Source organism: Musca autumnalis, unplaced genomic scaffold (genome assembly GCF_047663935.1).
Source record: "Musca autumnalis isolate F117 unplaced genomic scaffold, ASM4766393v1 scaffold_1, whole genome shotgun sequence".
Taxonomy (NCBI): Eukaryota; Metazoa; Arthropoda; class Insecta; order Diptera; family Muscidae; genus Musca; species Musca autumnalis.
Genome location: NW_027411644.1, coordinates 314,136,814 through 314,159,395, shown reverse-complemented (window position 1 = coordinate 314,159,395; position 22,582 = coordinate 314,136,814). Strand labels below are relative to the sequence as shown.

At 37.1% G+C, this 22,582-nt stretch overlaps 2 protein-coding genes across 2 annotated transcripts; both read right to left on the bottom strand.

Annotated features, from left to right (window-relative positions):
- Positions 1-2,019: 2,019 nt before the first annotated feature.
- LOC141391470 (uncharacterized) lies at positions 2,020-2,702 on the bottom strand. The gene is made up of 3 exons (XM_073964347.1): positions 2,524-2,702; positions 2,305-2,422; positions 2,020-2,235 (listed from the first exon to the last, which is right to left on the bottom strand). The coding sequence occupies exons 1-3, from the start codon at positions 2,606-2,608 to the stop codon at positions 2,133-2,135; spliced, it is 306 nt and encodes a 101-aa protein (XP_073820448.1). The 5' UTR covers positions 2,609-2,702; the 3' UTR covers positions 2,020-2,132.
- Positions 2,703-5,261: 2,559 nt separating this feature from the next.
- On the bottom strand, positions 5,262-11,134 carry LOC141391469 (U-scoloptoxin(16)-Ssd1a-like). The gene is made up of 3 exons (XM_073964346.1): positions 10,976-11,134; positions 10,799-10,922; positions 5,262-10,737 (listed from the first exon to the last, which is right to left on the bottom strand). Exons 1-3 carry the CDS (start codon positions 11,058-11,060, stop codon positions 10,629-10,631), a joined length of 318 nt encoding a protein of 105 aa, XP_073820447.1. The 5' UTR covers positions 11,061-11,134; the 3' UTR covers positions 5,262-10,628.
- Between the last annotated feature and the right edge of the window lie 11,448 nt (positions 11,135-22,582).

Here is a 22,582-nt window from a genome sequence, read left to right as displayed (position 1 = left end):
TGCTAATGATCAGATTACCATATTTTTTTGATTTAAAAGAGCCTCATCCTTAAAATATGATTTTCACCATAGTAACTCATCCAAACTGGTTAATAAGTAATTTAAGGATAAATGTACACCCAGTATGGAGCTGTAATTGAAATTGTTCGGAAAACCAATCGTACCGACATCGTAACGAAATCGGAACAAAATTCGGACGATACGTCCGATATCTGATCCGAAATCGTAACGATATCTTAACGAAAGTTGTATGAAGTGGTTGACATAATTTCGGAACGAAATGTCTTAGCGACATCGGATCGATTTCGGTCCGATTTCGTAACGAAACCTGAAGAAAATCCTTGGGAAATTCGGAAAGGAAATTTCTTTCCGACATTCGTTCCGAAATCGGTACAAAATCTGAACTATTTCCTAATCATCTCAATACACTATTAACTAACTAAATACAAACTATTCTGGTATAAAAGTGTGTTCCAATTAGCATTAAAATTTATTTTACTACTAATATCCCTAATTAGCTGGCCAGACTAAAATGGACCATTTTTAAAAAAGTGGGATGTCCTTCCCCCACATATGGGGGATCGGATACAAAATTTGTTTTATAAAAATCATCACATTTTTGAATGAAATCGAGTTATCTATTAAACTGAATTTATTGTCCCTTAATAACTGGCCGACACTGTATGTCTAAAATTGTTGTTGGACAAATTTTAACCACTTGGAACTACAAATACAAATTACATCCAATCTTTGCCGAAACTGTAGATAAAAACTTAATAAACAACTTGAAGTCGGTGGTCATACGGGACTATTTTAAGTGCCAAATTATAGCTACTTCGGTCTGAAAATGTAGATAAAATCGGTCTGAAAATGTAGGTGAAAACGTCAAATTACCTAAATTGGACGGTAACGTTATATGGAGGCTATCCAATAACAGGTCATATATCCACAATATTTGGTAGATATGTACATGTTGTGACCACCAGTAACCCAAAAAGGCAAATTATACATAATTCGGTTTGGAAATGTGGATAAAAACGCCAAATTGCTTGAAATCTGACGGTACCGTTATATGGGGCTACACCCAAACATGGACTTTAACCAACAATTGTTGGTAGATAAGTTGCATGACTAATAGAAACCCAAAATCCAAGATATAGCAAATTCAAAATTCAGTCTATAAATGTGGATATAATAATAATTATAATTGTTCCGCAAACATCCCAGGCGCGACAAGGAAGACTTCTCTCATATCAATGAGTGCACCCCGATTCATATTAGCTCAATGATATGGGACCTACAGATTATCGCCGGGTCCGAACGGCGTGTTCTAAGACAGAAATTTTACACGGCTGAAATACTCGAGGGGTATTTTTCCACCGTTGAAAATGTTTGATGTTGCCTGGCCTGGGTATCGAATCCACGACCTTCTACGTGCAAGGCGGGCGTGCATACCATTGCACCACGGTGGCACCCATATCCATAATTTATGGAAGATTAGTTTCTTGGGTAATGGGAACCCTAAATGTCACATCATAGCTAATTCCGTTATATGGGAGCTATACCAATACCTGGACCTATGTGTACAATTTACAGAATATACATTGTGTAACCACTAGGAACCCTAAATACCAAAGTATAGCTAATTCACTCTGAAAGTGTGACGTTAAATTCAAAATACATGAAATCGGGCGGAGCCGTTATATGTGGGTTATACCAAACATGGACCTATGCCTATATTTTGTGGAAGATAAGCTTTTTGGTCACTCTAAATGCGAAACTATAGCTTATTCGGTCTGAAAATGTGACTAAAAACGTCAAAATACTTGAAATCGGGCGGTACTGTTATATGGGGGCTATACCAGAACGTGGACCGATATAGCCCATCATCGAATTTGAACAACCTGCAAACAAAAGATGCATCATCATTGCATTTTTATGGATGCTACAGTGATTACAGCAAACGGACGGACGGATGTGATCGAGGAACGTCAAAATATTAAAACCATAACTATGAAATATATTACAAATATATTACATTTTATTGTTGGATCTATAAAATACTTTGACAATTTCAGAATGTATTTTGCGTTTTTTCCGTTTTAAATATTTAGATTCAACAATTGAACAATTTACGGGCACACAACCTTCCTTTCACAGCAATTTGGATAGGGGCCTTCAGGATCAATATAATCTCCATATTTACATGGTTCCATGACTTCTCTTACGACGCAACTAAAACAAATAACAAATACAAGGTTTGGTCAAACGTCTAATATTATCTATGTACTTCACTAGACGTACGCATTCATACCGAAACCACTTGAATCTTTACAAAAGTACTGAACACATCGACCTTTTGGTTGTTGCTTTTCACCAGGAAACAATACGAAGTCCTTAAAATCACACTTGTCAGGATGGGCTAAAATTTAGTTTTCATAAAAATTTAAATGCCAATATCAATTGAAAAAGCAAAAAAAAAAAAAATGTGGACGAATGAACAGTCTAATTTTTTTACTTCACCTGGATCTGAAAAAACTCCACGGGCTGGAGAACAATGCCCAACAGCCAATAGTGTTACAAATAGAACGAAAGTGAAAAATTGCATGTTTTATGTGCTAAATATCAGAATAGTACTGAAACAGAATTGTCCGGTATATCACGTTTATATTGCTCAATCTAGTGAAAAACTGATTTTAATTTCAATTTAAGATTTCTATAAATGTTGTGTTTTGTTTGCTAATTTTCAGTATTCAATAGTTCAATTTTAAACAAATGTGATCCTTATCTTGAAAATAAACTACTGTCAAAGTGCAACATTGCATTTTTGTAGTGAAAGTTTTGTCATGTTGTAAACACTTCGACATTCTAAATCTTGTAGGACTTATAATTTGTTTACAATGCTGAAATGAATACAATTATACATTAGGATGGTTTTAAAAATCCATGTCGGATTTTTTTCGGCACCCCCCTAAAGTGTTTAGTTTTGTTAGATTTTAACATTGACAACGTTTGAGTATAATCGGATAAAATCTGATCAGATTATCAAAATTTGTTGTAGGGTTACTTGCTTAGCCGCAGAAATGAACTAGTAAATTTTCCGATTGTACTCAAACGTTGTCAATCTTAAAATCTAACAAAACTTAAAACATTAGGGGGTGCCGCATTAAAAAATCCGACATCGATGTATTCCCTTTGAGTTAAAACTAGTCTATTATACATAGTCAATTGATCACAGTTACCGGGGGTACGAAACGGTCCTCACCGGTTTTAGCACGACATAGACGTGGACTTATTATGGTCCGTTTCAACACAGTCCTCGTGAGGTCACCTGTGAAACTGCCTTTAAAGGTATTAAGCTAACATGTCCCGGGCGCTTATCCATAAGAACGATACCAAAAAACGCTTTAAGTTCGGCCTGAACTAAAATGGGATAATTATTTTGTGACCACGGATTCCCCAAATGCCTAAAACAGGTCAGAAAATACATCTAAACATGTCTTCATTCGGTCGGCACCTTGATATGGGTTCCACGGTGCGCCTTAACTAATTTTAAATGGAAAGTGCTTACACCTGGGAAGTTTTTGCAGATTTTGAAACTACAATGCTCATAGATGAGAAATATCAAGAAACAATCAAATCGCCCGAGGGATTTTCAAATAAATCGCGATTTAAGTTCACATTTTAGGGGGCGATACAGTCAGTGCATTGTCTCAATTTGAACTTCTATAGCTCAAAAACGGTAAAACCTAAGAAAACATAATAAAAGTCAATCTTGTGGAGAATTTTAACAGCTACAACATTTTCTTTAGGCCCATTTATATAGGAATCGCGGTTTCCAAGCAAAATCGTGAAAGCCTAAAGAACCCCTAAACATGTGAACTTAAATCGCGATTTATTTGAAAATCCCTCCGGTGATTTTTTTGTTTCTTGATATTTCTCATCTATGAGCATTGTAGTTTCAGAATCTGCAAAAACTTCCCAGGTGTAAGCACCTTCCATTTAAATTTGGTTAAGGCACACCGTGGGGCTATATCATAGTGGGAAACTATGTTGAAAATTTTTGGAGGAGAAGTTTTGTAACCACTGGAAATCTCAAATGTAGATCAAAATTTTCAAAGTACCAAAAATCGGGAGGTATCGGTATGTGGGGGCTATACCAAAACGTAGGCCGATATAGAATATTTTCAAAGTGAGAACTTCAAATGTCAAATTACAGATAGTTCGGTCAACAAATGCAGCTAAACTCCTTAAAACACCTAAAATCGGCAGATACCTTCATATGGGGGCTATACCAAAATGTTTTGTGACCACTGGGAAACTCAAACGTCTATCCTTGGTCCAATTGTTGGGAAATTCAATCTCCACAGTGAAACATCTGACAATGGAATGATTCTGAAGCTTCACAGCGGCAAATAATACTGTAGCTAGCAGCACCAGATTTAAGCATATCGACATTCGTAAGGCACATTTTTCACTCAACTACTTCACGAAAGCACTCCTTATTCCGATACTATATCAGCACATTGAGAAGGTATTGTCAACTCCATGCAACCAGCCGCAAAAACCAATCGTGGAAACCAGAGACATCCGCCAAGAACCGATTAGTAATTACGAGTAGCACACGAGAGGGTATCGGGAGAAAGGAGAAACGTGTTTTTACCCGGTAAAAAGAGAAATGGAAAGGAGGGAGTATGCAAAAATCGTGATGTACGGGAGATAGAATGAAGTCAGAAATTTCTAACAAAGTGTCAAACATCAAACTTACAGGCCAATGTAATCTGTTAACAGATTCATATAGTGTACTCAGGCTAAAGAGTATTTCTCCCAACTGTTGGTATCCTATAATGAAGACGACGAATATGCCACAGATCTAATCCAAGAAGATGGTATTGAATGTGTACAGCCCGGCCAAGATGAGATAAAAGCAGCAAAAAAACCGACTGAAAAATTATAAGGCCGCAGGAGCCGATGGTTTGCCAGTCGAGGTATTCCAGACTGGAGGAGTAAAAGGTGTATGCATCTATAGTTAGTACCATCTGGTAGGATGATCGTGTATCTTGTAATTGTAATGTGAACATCCTACATCCCGTCCGCAAAAAAGTCGTGTTTATGGCATTTCTTCAATGACTAAAGCCTATGGTCAATTAAATAATTGAATCATATCAAAATGGCTTTAGACGTGGGATATCCACAATTCTCAAGACATTTACCCTACGGAAAATCTAGAAAATACCCAAGAAATAAAAATCGACACTTACCTTAGTTATTGTTATTATATCCAGCCTGATGAATTAAGAAACCTTTAAAGGCCTTCCAGATCTAGTTCGGTTATCTCAGCAAGACCGTGTAGGAACGGCCGTTTCAAAATTTTCAATCTTCTTTGTATTCGTCCAAGGCAGGAACAGATAAGGTGTTCAACCGTTTCCTCCCTTATTTGTTTCCGCAACTGCGGAATTAGTCGTTGTGTGGAATATGTTGGCGCTGTGCATGGTCACGCAGTAAAATGTTTGATGCCAAAGATCCTATCCCAAGCATGAGTGCAAGTGATTAGCAATGCCATCTTTTTAGCTTCTTCACCCATTCTTTCCATTCATTCTCAGATTCTTAGCATTGCACTTTCACTAACCCCGTGGAATGACATATTTACCAACCCATTGGCAACCAACTCCCAACTAACTACCTAGGATACTATTTGCACTAACCCTTTGGCATGTCATCTTAATGAACAGGAAGAACCCAAATTGGAAACAAACGTTTAATTTTTACACTAAAATATGGAATAAAAATTGGAAGAACATTTTCGATGCTTCATAAATTGCACTTAGCATGCATGTAATTGTTTCCAATGTTGAAGAAAAGTGGGATGTTTTACGACTTCATTTGAACCAATCCAAAAGATCAAGTAAACTCATGACATCGCATGAAACCACTTCCATAAAATTTTGCTGGGTACCAATGGACCTGCGACCGGTTAGCCTTGCTAGGTTTTAACGATTTTAGCTAATCTAGAAGTTTATGCGTTTGTTGTTGTAATGTGACCAGGAAGATTTTGATATTTTATACGTATCAGCCGGACTTATACTTAAACGTTCAAAGATATTCAAATCGATGTTTCAATTTTGTATTCCTATAAGGCTCAACCGATACCCGGCCCTCAGATAAAACAAGAAAGAACTTCTCCATACAGTTTAGTATCAAAAGGTTAAAAAGAAACAAGTAAGAAAGTATCAGTCAGCGGTGCTGACGGAGAAATACCCTCAGCCACTGACACAAAAAACGACTAACACAGGTAATTATGCCGTATATAAAATATACTAATTTTGTATCACAAGTTTGCTTTAAAACCTGTACGTACCGTATACCAAATCATTGACATATATGAAACATTTTTAGTAACCATGCTTTTTCATAAAAGACTCGAAATATTTAATTATTTACTAAGTTTGGTTTGTTTTAAAGTTATCTTGCACAATATCCACTTTAGTACGTGCCGGCAGGGTTTTGGAGCTTTTGGGCCATTATCTCAGGAAGTATTGACTTACTCCGGAAAAAAATTGTACCGTTGAAAATGAGGCCGCCAGAACAACCTACTAATAAAAATTATCAAAACGATGCGAGTGGAGCTCATAAACTTAATTTTTCCAGAATGTGCAAAAATATAGTCAGAAATTCCCTGCGAGAATTATTTTACAGATTTGCCATTTTGGTTGGTGCTGTCAGGATTTCTTGGAGCTTTTAGGCCAATATCTGAAGAAGTATGAACTCGCGCAAGAAAAAGTTTATACCGTCGTAAAGGGAGCCGCAAGGACAACATACTTCCTTACTTAGCTGGCCCATTACAGAACATTTGTTCCATAGGCCGAACAAAGAAAAGATTCTCTCTATTTGTTGCTTCGCACTCTGGAATACCGCGCCTTTTCATCTTATCATCCACTTGGTTGCGCCATCTATTCCTTGGCCTGCCAATTCTGCGTGCACCGCCAAGCGGTCCGCGTTTATAAGTCTTTTTAGCGGGTTCATCATCGTTCATTCTTATAGTATGGCCTAGCCAACGCAATCGCTGCATCTCGATATAATTGTTCCACAAACATCCCCGATGGGACAAGGGAGACTTCTCTCATATCAATGAGTGCACCCCGATTCATATTAGCTCAATGATATGGGACCTACAGTTTATCGCCGAGTCCGAACGGCGTGTCTTAAGACACCACTTGTAGAGAAGTTTTACATGGCTGAAATACTCAGGAAATGTCGCCAACATTACTGAGGGGCATTTTGCGACCGTTGAAAATTGTTTGATGTTGCTTGGCCGGGGAATCGAACCCACGACCTCCAACGTGCAAGGCGGGTGTGCATACCATTGCACCACGGTGGTACCCATCTCGATACGTTTAACAATATTGATGTCGTTATATAGCAGATACAGCTCGAGGTTCATGCGACGTCGACATTCACCGTCAACGCAGATTGGTCCGTAGATCTTTCGAAGAATTTTTCTCTCAAACACACCAAGCACTGCCATGTCTGCTTGCGCAAGTACCCAGGCTTCGGAGCCATACATCAGTACGGGTAGTATCAGTGTTTTGTAAAGCGTTATTTTTGTTTGACAAGATGTGGCTTTGTTTTAAACTGCTTACTTAAACCAAAGTAGCATCTGTTGGCCAATACAATTATTCTTTTTATTTCACAACTGATGTCGTTTGTTGTATTTAAGGAGGTGCCGACGTAGACGAAGTCTTTTACTACCTCAATATTATAGGAAACAACTTCCACAGTCGGTCCGAGCTCAATGGACACATTACGCGTCGACACCATCAACTTGGTCTTCTCACCGTTTACCGCCAGACTCACTTTAGCAGATTCTCCTTCGACCTTCATAAAGGTATCAGTTACTTCTTTTACTTATCGGCCCATGATGTCTATATCATCAGCATAAGCAAGTAACATGTGGCTATTTGTGTAGATTGTGCCACTTATTTTAACGTTTTCCTCTCGTATAACCTTTTCCAGCAGGATGTTGAAGAGATCAAACGAAAGGCTGTCTCCTTGTCTGAAACCTCTTTTGGTACCAAACTCTTCGGAGAGGTTCTTTCCTATTTTAACTGAGGACCTCGTGTCAGTTAAAGTCATTTTACAAAACCGGATGAGCTTTGCGGGGATACCAAATTCAGACATGGCTTGGAATACCTTTGAACGCAGCGGGCTGTCGAAGGCTGCTTTATAATCGACAAAAAGGTGGTAGGTGTCGATCTGCATCTCTTGGGTCTTCTCCAGGATTTGCCGCAGGGTAATATCTGGTCAATGGTGGACTTGCCAGGTCTAAAGCCGCATTGGTATGGTCCAATTATCTCGTTGACCATAGGCTTTAGTCGTTCGCACAATATCCCTGACACGATCTTGTCTGCAATAGGGAGTTAGAGCATACAGTCTTATCTCCCTTCTTGTGGACGGGGCACAGGATACTCAGGTTCCAATCGTCGGGTACTCGTTCTTCCTCCCAGATGGTGCTAACTAGCTGATGAATACACCTTATCAACGTGTCGCCTTCGGTTTTGAACAACTCGGCTGGTAAGCCATCGGCTCGTGCTGCCTTATTATTCTTCAGCCGATTTATTGCTGTCTTTACCTCATCTTGGCTGGGCGGTATACATTCAATACCATCTTCTGGGATTGGGACTGTGGTATCTTCGTCGTCTTCGCTGCTATTGGATACCAACAGTTTTGAAAAATGTTCTTTCCATATCCTGAGTACACTATCTGTATCAGTTACTAAATTACCTTGCTGGTCTCTACAGGAGGATGTGCCTGTACCAAAGCCATCAGTTTGATGCTTGACTCTTTGGTAGAATTTTTGGACTTCATTCTGACTCCTGTACATCTCGATTTTTTCACCCGCTTTTCCATCTCTCTCTTTTTTCTGCGGAAAAGACGTTTCTCTTCTCTCCTTTTCTCCCTGTATCTCTCTCGTGCGCTACGCGTTGGTACGGATTGTAAGGTAGCCCTATATGCCGCATTTTTCTCTTCGGAGGCAGCACGACACTCCTGATCATACCATGGATTCCTTGGTGGAGGTCTCTGGTATCCAAGTATGGATTTTGCGGCTGTTTGCATGGAGTGGGCAATGATTTGCCATTGCGCTGATATGTTATCGGGATGAGGTGTGCTTTGATTAAGCAATTGGGCTAATTGAGTGGAATATGCTGTGGTACCTGTTGTGACTGCAGCTTACCGATGTCTAACTTTCGTGTTGTGTCTATTTGTACTTTGTTTGCTACGTTTAAGCGGGTGCGTACCTTTGCTGCAACAAGGTAGTGGTCCGAATCAATGTTTGCGCCTCGGAACGATCGTACATCCAACACGCTCGATGAATGTCGTCCATCTATCACAACATGATCAATTTGATTTCTTGATCTGATCTGGAGACAGCCAGGTGCCCTTATGAATATCGAGATGATTAAATCTGGTACTGCTAACTACCATGTTTTTGCAGCTGCAAAGTCTATCAGCCTCATACCATTGTCAGATGTTTCACTGTGGAGATTGAATTTCCCGACTGTTGGGACAAAGATATTCTCCTTTCCAATTTTAATGTCATGGGCAGGGCAACGATCATATGTTTCTCCTAAGCGCTCGTAAAATATATCTTCGGTCTGTTCGTCCTTTTCTTCAGTGGGAGCATGAGCGCAAATAAAGCTGATGTTGAAGACTTTAACTTTTATTCGAATTGCAGCAAGTATTTCATTCACTGGGGTGAAGCTTGATACCAGATGTTTTAGCCTCCGACTAACTACGAATCTGCAACCAAACTCATGTTTTACGCCATGGCAACAGTGCGCCACCTTTAGGTGTTGTTGTGACGCCTTTCCCATTTCCTGTATGGCAGTAATATCGGCCTTGTACCTTTCAAATACGACCTTTCTATTGATGTCAATTGTTTTGGTGTACATGATAAGATAGCAGAGTTACAGCCTAATATACCCTGTTATTTCATTGTAGTGTAATCATAAACACGCTAAAGGTCGCAAATATAGCTCAATAATCACGAAATTTTGCAAGAGGTAAGACTTTAGGTCGAAGCAGATGCTTACAATTTTGTATGATGCTCTGATAATATTTAGCGGGTAAAATGGACCATTACTTTTGTATGAAAAATCCAAAAAAAATTGTCTATGTTTTATTTCCTTGAGGACATATACCGGCAGAGTAGACTACATATGGAAATAGTGATGCAAATTGCAATAACATGTCTGCTAGGTAACGGGCCTACTGCTTAATAAATAATGGGTTTTGTGTAGAAAACAAGATTTGCCCATTCCCAGTTTTTGCACTATTGCAAATTACATGGTGTCCTTACGTTTTTGAATCGGGGTACACTCACTCATTGATACGAGAGAAGTCTCCTTGTTCCTTCTTGGATGTTTGTGAAACAACTATTATATTATTTAAGCTTGGTGTGATGCGGTACCAGATTCCACAAAGTTACTTCTTTATTTTATTTTAGTTTATTTGTTCCATAAAGAAATTTTAATATGTGGAAAGCTAATTCCCAAGAGTAAAGGTGTAGGGCATCACATGGTCGGCCCCGTCCGACTATAGCCTTTTCTTACTTGTTTTTTTTTTAATTTTTAATTTGAGTGACAAATAACTTCTCTCTTACAACAGTCAGGATATGTTGCATCTGGTTTAATCACATCACCCAATTTGCAACCAGTGGGAATTTTTTGAATACCACAACTGAAATAAATGCAACATTGTAATTAAAATTTTATAATAAACACTTAACGCATCAACAAACCTCAATAATCTGCCATAGCCTTCCTCATTCAGACAATAGATACGTTCACATTTGCCATTATTTGGATGTCCCATATCATCAGGCCATACCATTAAATCATCATAAACACATGTTCCGGGATAGTCTAGATATAGATGATGCTTTGTAATTCAACACTTACATTGCCACATGTATTACCTGGATCATAAAAATATCCCGAAATTTCAGCAGCCAATGTTGCTCCAACAAGAGCAAATAATAAAATTATAAGCAAATATTTCATGCTGTTACACAGTAAGTGGATTAATTCGAACTATTTATGTTTATGCCACAGCTTCTGTTCAAACTATGTTTAGTAGTCTTATCTACAAAAATAAACGATTAATCGGTCAACGTGACTTTTGGGGTCAAACTAGAATTGCTACTACAGAACATTTACAGACGGAGAATAGAAGTACAGATGCTATTTATTTTTAATTAATCTACTTAGTCAAAATTAGGCTGGAATGACATTTAATGGGATGAACAAAATAAAAAAAGATTTTGCGACAATAAGTATTTTAGTTGATTTTTATGCCCTGTGCTGCAATGTTGCTGTGCACGCAGAGAAAAAATATTTTTCGCTATTGTTGGAACAACAATATCTATTTTTGATCCAACATTTCATTTGTTTTGTTCAACCATTGTAATTGCAAATCCAAAAATACCATCTTTTGCTGCAAACAAAAACATCTTGCGAAATTCCTCAACATTGTAGAACTCATTGACAATACCTATGGTAGGAACTATCATAATCTAGCATTTTTTCAAAAACTATAGTCAGCCCAGAAAACCTGTTACTGATTTGGTGGTATATAATTCTCATAACTTTGGTATAAATGTCTCGTATAATATTATGAGTATTGACCAACACAACACATGACTTTGTTTGACCAGGATTAACAAAAAAGACAACAAAATGAATGACGAAACATAACTCCATTGCGCTCATCCTCCAAGCACCTACCCCATAACCCAGCAAAATTTTCGATGCCAAAGATGTCATTCAATCATGCGTGCAAGTGATCTGGCATGTCATCTTTTTAGCATCTTCATCGATGAATTTTATATGAGAATTGGGGTCCACAAAAGATGCTATCCATTTTTGGATCCAAGGCATGTCATTTACACCAATGCTTTGACATGTCATTTTCACTAATGCTTTGACATGTCATTTCCACCAATGCGTTGGCATGTCATTTTCACCAACCCTCTGCAATGACATTATCAATGACATTACAACCCTCTGCAATGACATTATCATTACGACGAGAGTTTTAACAACGTTGGTAGTGGTTTCGACTCTCCGACAACATCAAGCCTATTGTAAATAATTAATCTTATATATTTAAAAAAGTGTGTATAAATAAAAACACAAAATTCATCTTTTTTTGGATCGATGGAAAGGGTTCAAATGCTGATGAAAAGATCGGATCTTTCACGACTTCCTTTGCATGGGTTCAAATGCTGATGAAAAGATCGGATCTTTCACGACTTCGTTTGAACCAATGCAAAAGATGCCATGAAATCACGTCATCGCATGGAACCCCTTCCTTCAAATTTTGCTGGGAAGGAATACCATAAAACCATAACAAATATGAAAACAAAACACAAATAACTCAACTATTAAAACACAAAGAAGAATGGGAAAGAAGAAACAAACAAACCCAAGAATATAATGGTGTACATACAAAAAAATGGACAGAGATAAAATAAAAACAAAGATAAGAGGAACTCATAAAAACAAAACTCACCAAAATTGTTTTTTCAACACGGCATCGAATACCAGAAGACAAAAACTATTGTTGGATATGACAAAAAATGTTGTATTTAACAAAACCTATTGTTGGAGTCGCAATACTACATACGGAATCTAACAATATCTTTACAAGACATATTTTACTCTTCAAATATTGTTAGTTGAATCATATTTTTCTCTGGGTGAAGATCGCCCGTCTTCATCGCCTGTGAACGTCGTACTTTCATCAATCATGGGAAGGCTAATTGATCTAGTTTCAGAGAGTCCACCAATCACCGCTTCAAAAAACTATCCAACTCTTCTGATGTTCGGACAGCATAAAGGATGTTCCGGGATGTCATCACAGCTGCAACCGCTCCTTCTATACCTGCTGATCGAATAACCGGACTGAGACCAATTTCCCAGCAGAGGCAGCGAACAAAGCAAATAAACGCGACAATTTGTCTATCTAAGTCGCATTAGATATATTCCTGTCGATGTGGAGCCAAGAGAATTTACAATGGATGATGATGCAATATTGAAAAAAAACTTGATGAGGCGGGAGTTGAGTTCCTTACTAAAGTTCTCAATCCGTCGCTGGAAGATGGTCCTGCTACTGATGCCAGGAAAGGATGCCGCAAAGTGAATCGTACAGACTGACTTCCAGCTTGTCGTCTATACAACTCCCCAGCTATCCAATCGCCGATCATCATCATGGTTTCGTACGCAGCACATCACTACAACAGCGCTACACGACATATCGACAAATATTAGCCGAGGACTCAATAGGAATAAGCCATGCGATAGGACAGTCTTGGCACTTACCTAAAGCCTCTGATTCTGTCATGCACTCTACACTGTTTGAAGACATCAGGCATACTACCCCAGGCCAAGTTTGAAACCACAATACAATTTCGACCACTAACTACCCCAAGGTTCTTGAGGTAATATTCGACAGTATGTTCACGTTGTCCATGCATGCCACAGTTACATATCAGCTACAATCTGAGATGTAGAAATAAGGCCCTGAAGTCCCTACCCGCAGCTTATGGAGAGCAGAAAAGAAACCTTGTTGGCCACATGAAATGAGTTAGATCGTCAAAATGCCGCCTGAGAACTGCAACAGGGTGCTTCCCAATGCCATCAGTGGGCCATATGTATGAGGAGTCGATGATTCTTCCAGTTCTGCAACACAATGACATGTGCCCCTGGCAGTACTTGCTACCGTGAGAATCATTCCAATCGAAATATGGAGGAGTACCTCGTCGAAATAATCATTTGCGAACCAAATTATGTACATTAGGGTTATGAATTTTTGACATTTGTTTCTAAAAAAAAAAATGATTTCCTGTAGCCGTAGTTAATGAACTTCTGCCTATTAACGACTAAAATAACAAGTAAAAAAAGTGTCAGTCGGCTTTGCCGACAGATATATACCCTCAGCCAATGTGAAGTGAAACTTTCACCTACGGACAGATCGAATATATTTAAGGTCTCTTCAGAATTTTGTGGCCCTATTTGGACATTTGAACTTGCCGACAAAAATGTGGATTAGGAATTAACTGCACTAAGACACAAATGTTGAACTTTTGTGGGGGAGGTACCCTTAGAGAGGACCGATTTTAGAAGGGCCATTTTAGAAGTTAAACTAAATTTTGACAACATATTAGGAGACCCAAAGTTTGGTTGCCCCATTCAGGTGATATCGTCCTAGTATTATAGTGAAATTTTTTACATATTGTGGAGAAGTATCAGAATTTGTGGACCGGTTGTGCCCCATGAAACTAAGTTTGGATATAATATGACGAAGACCAAATGTTGGACCAAATCGGTTGAACAGTTCCAGAGTTATCGTGCTCTCCGACCGCCACATATGGTGACATAGGGTTTTTTTATACCTTTCGGCCTAATTTCCCAAGAAATGTAGACTTGAATGTAGACGCCTGAAAAAACTTTTACCGTCGTAATGGAGGTAGCGAATGCAAATAGCTTCAACAAAAATTAAAGTGATTAGAGAGCAGGTCTTCAAATGAACTTATCCGAAATTTTGTGTGAAAGGTACCAGTACACAGTGGTCCCACTTGTATGGAAAGGAGTGCCAAAAATAGTTCTAAACGAGTTAACGCCTCGAAATTTTAAACATAGTTTTATAACTAGCCCAAAAGGGAGAAAAATAAATTTAATGGATGTAGGTCCACATTTGGGTGTACTTTGTACTTCCTTCAAGAGTTATCGTGCGCACAAATTTCGAACTTCGAATCGAACTTTTGTGGGAGAGGTACCGGAAGGAGTGGACCGATATAGCCCACCTTCGAACTTAAACTAAGTTTAGGCAAAATATTACGAAAGCCCAATTTTGGACCGAATCGGTTGATCCATTCGAAAGTTATCGTGCGCTCCAGCCAGCCAGACAGACAGACAGACGGACGGACGGACATTGCCCAATCGACTCCAAATTCTCTGAAACACATTTCGTCCAAACATACTTGGGGTCTAAATCCATTATTTCGACGAGGCACATTTTGCCCGTATGAAAGTGTATATGAAGAAAAGACAAAATTTTTTAGTTTTCCATAAAAAAAATTAAAAAATTTTTTTTAAGCTACATGAATGATTTTTGGTACATACATTGGGAAAAAAAAGCCCATTCTTAAATCTGTTCGAGATACTAATTTTGGTTGTTGCGCGCAAAAGTTATGGCGGTTTCAATTCTGATAAAAAGAAAAAATCTTTAAAAGACTCTAATCATTATATTGAGAAACTCTCTTAATTAGGGGCTCCCTACATACTATATGGTTACTGATGTCCCATAACTTTAGTGAAAAAGTTGTAAATTTTCGCGGAGATTAGGAAAGCATTCAAAACAATTGGTAGTTTACAACTTGTTCTAATAAAATTCAAGCTGTTTATGCATCTGAAAAATATATAAAAAATATGTACGTAATCTAAACATCGCGAAGATTCAAATGAAACCAAAACTATACAAATCCGTTTAGCGGTTTGCATATTATAGCAAAAAACAAAAAATATATTGAGGAAATTTATAAAATTTTTGTAAGAGAAAATATTTATTAAAATTTATTTTGTGAGTTAGTTGAACAAAATGTAAGAAAAATAGGTCGGAGTTTTTCTTCTATTTTAGTTAAATTCCACGCAATAAATCACATTTTTTATTCTAATCACTTCTCGATAACACGCTAACATCTAGCAGAAGATATGGATATCTTTCAAATAAATGTTGGGTTTCTTTAAATGGGGTATAATCTTGAAATAAAATTGTATCGGGTAATGTTCATTTTGAAATGCGTGGAAATCGCGAAATCCTCAAAAACACTTGATGCGCATGCGGTTTACCAATACAGCGAATTCTTCTCTTTTAATTTGTACACATTTGCCAGGATTTACTTTGGCCGCTAAGATGTAGCATCGTCTGCAGTTTAGTGTGCAACAAACTATATTACGCTTATATTTTGCACAAAGTGCATACACTTTTTATGCGCATCCGATTTCACTATCAACCGTGAAAAAATACATCGATCTAAACATATTTCAATAAAATCCATCAAGAACCATGGATGTAGCATCACACACTATTTTTGGGATAAATCGGATACAGCTCCCATGCCACTAAATTTTTCAAACCGCTGTTTTCGCACAAACGCTAGTGATGATTCACTTTCTTCATTGAAATGGAAACGATCCACATAAAACGCGAATTAGTAAGCGATATTTTGAAAAACCTTTTTCGCAAATTTTTCAATTTTTGCAGTAGCCATTTCCGCCGTTCTAGTAGATGGATTTTTACGATCTGTGATTCATATGATCCGGATCGTCGAAAAAGTAAAATATCGCGGGGTACCAGCACACTCAAAACGATATTGTAAATACTGTACCCAAAAAATAGGTTTTTTAGAAAAAATATCGCACTAAATTTTGGCATTTGGCAGTAGATTACTCTGCTGCTGTGTGGGCTACATACTTAATATACATATCAGATTATGCGAAATCGCGAGTTCTTTAGTCCTATAATTGGTTTTTCGAAATATCCGAATGCGCGTCCCAGTTACATAAAAAATACAAAAAACACCTGAAATCCGGCTTCAAAATGTCAGCATCCATAAAAGGTGGATGCAGTGGAATTTTTGGAAAGTGATACATTAGAAGTGTAATCTTCATTTTGTATTCTCCAACTTTTACTTTGGACAGATGTCCGTCATTTGAATGGTTTAATCAGAAATCGAATAGCAATGTAAAAAACCTGTTTAGATTCAACGTGTTTTTACCTATGGTTTTTCTTTTACGCGGTCGTAACTACCACGTAAATTAAATTTTTTTGCTAAATTTTTGAGCTTTGTACAAAAACATCTAAATTAATCCAGCAATAGTCATAGTTACTGGCAAACTACAATAGTTCGCGTATTATAATAGTGCAAACCTTGGCATCATGGAAACTAAAAAATTTTGACTTTTCCTCATATACCCTCGTTAGCATACATAAATGCTGAGGGTATAAAAATAGAATAACTATCTAATAGCCCAAACTTTAGTTTTCGAAATACGAGAGGCACTAGAAAATCTACTGGTCAAGGCAACAGGCAGTGACACAAGGCATCATTTGACATTTTTTTGGAAAGTTTGACAGTTTGTTGCCTAAGCGTACTCAGGACAATTTGACATATTGACTATGTATTGGCTTGCTTTCATTGAGACACCTCCAAAACATGGTTTTGAACGCTTTTGCAGCATCTTCTGCCGACGAAAATCGTTGACCACGCCTTTTTTTGTTGATGTGCTGCAATCAAATGAAGTCATTGGATCTCCAGTCAGGGCTGTACGGCGCATGACCCATCAATTCCACGTTTTGTCCAGTAGAACAGACACTGGTTTGAATCGATGTGTGAGAACTCGCATTGTCATTATGCCGAACGATTCGTCTTCTCTTGTTCGTGTTTCGAATTCTTCAGGAGAATTCAGGCAAACAAATTGAAGTGTAACACTCAGAATTAACTGTCCTGCATTTTTCAATCAGTATAGTCGCAACACGGTCAGTTTTGGCGAAAAAACCGGCGATCATTTGCTTCGAAGTTCTTCTTCCATGAACAACTTTCGTTGGATTTGCTCATTTTCGAAGATCCAAAACGGTCCCGGATTCCTAATTTGTTTGGGGCTCATCGTCGTTAATGATCTTTTATATGTCGGTTTAAGCACCGGGATTGTCTTTTTTTCATATTTCCTTTGCACACATCCAAAGAGCCTTTATTTGAGCGATTAACCAATTTTGCTGGATTTAGCGAGAAAACCCCTTTTTGCGGCCAGGTGTTCATGCAATATCAAATCTTAGTTGATGGAAGAAATGCCCAAGGATGCCTCTATCTCACGGTATATAACATGATCTTGCATTGTCCGTTCACGCACGGCTTAATTTTTTCCTCACGACCTTCGTTTTTTTGCGAGTTTCGGCAACAGATCGATGGACTATTGTCGCGTTGTCCGAATTTACGAGTGTCCGGATTATTGAGACTATATACATATGGTAATATTCAAAAAAGTTTTACAATCGTTGAAGTTGATTTTTACCATTTAATAAATCGCGACCTGTAAATATATTTAATAAAATATGAATATATTTCTGTTGATTGAAGGGTTTTAGCCACGATCTCATAATATAGACCAAAGAATAATTTACGTGGAAGCATGTGTTGAAGTAAACAAGTTTTTTTGTGTTCTTTCTTGATTTCTAGCCAAACCACGCCACATGCAGACCTGTGCTCAAAGAATCAATTAATAAATACCCCTTGGGAAACATGGTTCTAATGCATGATTTTTCGATATAAACACTGCATCCCACAAAAATCGATGCTGACATTTTGAAGTTTTGATTTCGGCGTTTTTTGAATTTTCCTTATAATTAGAGGGCGCAACCAGATAATGACATAAACAATTCATACGACTGTAGAACTCCTGATTCCACGTCATTTGATGTATATCTCATGAGTGACCTCTGTACAGCTTCCTTGTAGTAGGAGTCCAAAGTCGAAAATTTGGTGCGCAAATTTTCTTAAAAACCCAATTTTTTGGCTTTAAAATTTACAACTGTAATACAGTTAGCCTTGAACCCCGCGTGAATTTAGTGTTTTACGCGCCGGATGTAATAAGTGCTTCCGAGTTCGAATCTATCCACTAAAACGGTGGATATAGATACCTTGAATATAGGAAAATCTGCAAAAAAAAAAAATATTTTGACAATTCCGGGCACTAAACCGCGATTTTCTTTGAATTTTTTTACATAAATGGAATCCTTTAGACGCGATTATAATATTTGCAAAAAGGTGTGTCATAAATTACTGAAGTTCGGGAGTAATATTCGCAGTTAACCCAAAAAAGAATGTGGTGGCACATCGGCGGTTCTTGATGAATCTGTTTAAAATGTGTTATATTGACGCATTTTTAATAGGCGGTCTCTAAAATCGTATGCGCCTTACAGGCATATGTAAATCGCGAAATTTTTACCCATTTGAAGGTTTTTTAAACTTTGTGTTTTTATTACAGTGTTTACAGTGTTTTATTTAACTTGCTTCGGTGTGTGTTTAGTTCAAATCTGGTAACTCATTTTTAACACGGTTGCAGTTGACCAATCGAACTAAAACTTTGCACACTTTTCAGATTTGGATGACAATACATGAATATGAAATCAAAACCGATATTGGTCCATTCTTACAGTGTTTTTACGGTGTCTAACTTAACCCCCCTTTTCAAATATGGTAACTGATTTTTAAGACGGTTGCAGTTGACCAATCGAAGTAAAACTTTGCACACTTTTCAGATTTAGATGACAACACGTGAAGATGAAACCGAAATCAATATGGGTCCGTTTTTTCCTATAGCCCCCATATAACGGTACCACCCGATTTCCGGTATTTTGCTTTTCAAATCTGGTAACTCATTTTTCACACAGTTGCAGTTGACCAATCGAACTTAAAATTTGTACACATTTCAGATTTGGATGACAATACATGAATATGAAATCAAAACCAATATTGGTCCATTTTTACAGTGTTGCACAGTGCTCAATTTTACATGCTTTTCAAATCTGGTAACTCATTTTTAACACAGTTGCAGTTGACCAATCGAATTAAATTTTGCACACATTTAAGATTTGGATGACAATACATGAATATAAAATCAAAACCAATATTGGTCCATTTTTAACATTTTTACAGTGTTTTATTTAAATTGCATTTTAAATCTGTTAACTCAATTTTGACACGGTTGCAGTGGACCAATCGGACTAAAACTGTGCACACTTTTCAGATTTGGATGACAATACATGAATATAAAATTAAAACAAAGATTGGTCCATTTTACAGTGTTTTAACGGTGTTTTATTTAACTTGAATTTCAAATCTGGTAGCTCAATTTTGACACAGTTGCAGTTGAGCAATAGAACTGAAACTTTGCACACTTTTCAGATTTTGAGGACAATACATGAATGTGAAACCAAATCCAATATGGGTCGATCTTTTCCTATAGCCCCCATATAGCGGTACCACCCGATTTAGTTCAAATTTGGTAACTCATTTTTAACACAATTGCAGTTGACCAATCGAACTGAAACTTTGCACACTTTTCAGATTTGGAAGACAATACATAAATATGGGCCCAATTTTTCCTACAGCCCCCATATAGCGGTACCACCCGATTTCATTTTGAGGATTTTATCTTCATTTTTGCCCGAATTAGCTGTCATTTTGCATTTGGGATTTCCAATGATATAGGCATTTCCCCACCAAAAATTGTGAACATGGGTCCAGGTTTTGGTATAGCCCCCATATAGCGGTATGGTCTGATTTCAAGTGTTTTAAGGATTTTATCTTCATTTTTGGGCCGATTGGCTGTAACTTGGCGTTTGGAGTCCCCAATGGTACAGAAACTTCTCCACCAAAAATTGTTGACATAGGTCCAGGTTTTGGTATAGCCCCCATATAATGGTACTACCCAATTTCCAGTTCTTTAGGGATTTTATCTTCATTTTTAGCCAGAATTGACTGTAACTTGGCATTTGGAGTTCCCAATGGTACAGAAACTTCCCCATAAAAAATTATGGACATAAGTCCTGGTTTTGGTATAGCCTTTATATAACGGTACTACACGATTTCAGGCATTTTAAAGTTTTTATCTAAATTTACGGCCAAAATTGACTATAATTTTGTTCTCAGTGGTCAAAAAATGTATTTACTAAAAAGTTAAAAATAAAAATAATTTAAAAAAATTAAGTTTCAGTGTTTTATTTAGAAATGCACTTAAAACTAGAAAATAATTTGTCGCTTAGCCTCAATAAATATATTCTTTCTCATGATGGAATCTCTCAAATAAAACGCTTGCCGTTCAATATTGTCACAATTTTTAATTCAAATGCAAGCGTTTTATTTGAGAGATTCCATCATGAGAAAGAATATATTTATTAAGGATAAGCGACAAATTATTTTCTAGTTTTAAGTGCATTTCTAAATAAAACACTGAAACTTAATTTTTTTAAATTATTTTTTTTCTTTGGTTTTAATTTAAATTTTACTCTCTACTTTTTATACCCTCCACCATATGGAGGGTATAATTCAATTTGTCATTCCGTTTGTAACACATCGAAATATTCGTCGGAGACCCTATAAAGTATATATATTATTGATCAGTATAAAATTCTATGTCGATTTAACCATGTCCGTCTGTCCGTCCGTCCATCTGTCTGTCTGTTGAAATCAAGATACAGCTCGCAATTTTAAAGATAGAAAGTCAATATTTGATACAGAAGTTTTTATTACTTGCAGGATGGTTGGTATTGAAAATGGGATATATCGGTCCACGTTTTGGTATAGCCCCGACTTTCGGTATTTTTAAGGTTTTAGCTTCATTATCCTACTAAAATGTCAGAAATTTGATATTTAGTTATCGTTGGGTGTATAAAACTTTTCACCTGAAATTTGTTGGTATAAGTCCACGCATTCATATAGCCCCCATAGAACGGTACCTCCCGATATTCCGTATTTTGGAGGTTTTAGCTTCATTATCCCACCAAAATGGCTGAAATTTAGTATTTAGTTATAGTTGGCGTATAAAGCTTCTTCATCAAAAATGTTAATTATAGATCCATGTTTTGGGATTGCTCCCATATAACAATATCTCCCGATGTTATGTAGTTTGTTGATATTAGCTACTTTTTTTTTGGCAGAACTACCTGTAATTTGACATTTGAAGTTCCCAGTAGTACCAAAACTTGTACATTCGGTTACTTGTTGTTAGAACGATGAGTGATTTCATCAAATTGTTTTTTAAGTTATACGAAATATGCCAGAGATTTTTGTAGCGATTTCATAGATATTAGAAACAACTGATCTAAAATAGTTCTTAATTTCTAAAGAATGTTTTACAAGCCCCTTGCGATAGGTTTGACCATACGTAGATAATACTGTGATATTAAAATTATTTTTTTTTGTTCCGGTTATTATTTGAATGACCATACGTGTCAAACGTGTCATACATAAAATATTGAATATATTTGGGCTATTTGTATGAATGGGTGTGTCCAAAATCGTAGTACATAATACAGACTGCGCAGAAGTATTGGATCTAATTTCGACGAGAACAAATTGTGTTTTGTTTAACGTAAAAGATCTCACAGAGCTTAAGTGTCTCATGCGCTCCAATATGTAATAAAAGACTATTTACGTCAACTTAAAGTGTTTGTGTTAATTTGTGGTCAGAGAATATTCATTTTAATAATTCATTTTATTTATTTTAATAATAATAACTTTTATGATTCATAGTTTTTATCGGAAGTGATGTTTGCGGGGAACTAGTTTTTGTGTCATACAGTAACCCCTTCTTTAAATTAACAACTATAAATTGTCAATGACCTTTGATACAAGCATCTCATAAATATCTTGTATAAAGTTTTGGTGTTTTACTGTTACAGAGTGTGGTATCTCTGTAATTTTAATACGTTTCAATCGATGATCATACTTGGGTGTATTGAA

What these genes read in the sequence shown, in the direction of transcription:
- LOC141391470 (XM_073964347.1), bottom strand. Translation starts at nt 2,608, where the DNA reads ATGCAATTTTTCACTTTCGTTCTATTTGTAACACTATTGGCTGTTGGG. An exon ending in TGGAGTTTTTTCAGATCCAG is followed by an intron (nt 2,423 to 2,523) that starts GTGAAGTAAAAA and finishes ACTAAATTTTAG; the next exon opens with CCCATCCTGACAAGTGTGAT. An exon ending in AGTGGTTTCGGTATGAATGC is followed by an intron (nt 2,236 to 2,304) that starts GTACGTCTAGTG and finishes TATTTGTTTTAG; the next exon opens with TTGCGTCGTAAGAGAAGTCA.
- LOC141391469 (XM_073964346.1), bottom strand. Translation starts at nt 11,060, where the DNA reads ATGAAATATTTGCTTATAATTTTATTATTTGCTCTTGTTGGAGCAACA. An exon ending in GGGATATTTTTATGATCCAG is followed by an intron (nt 10,923 to 10,975) that starts GTAATACATGTG and finishes ATCTATATCTAG; the next exon opens with ACTATCCCGGAACATGTGTT. An exon ending in GGCTATGGCAGATTATTGAG is followed by an intron (nt 10,738 to 10,798) that starts GTTTGTTGATGC and finishes CATTTATTTCAG; the next exon opens with TTGTGGTATTCAAAAAATTC.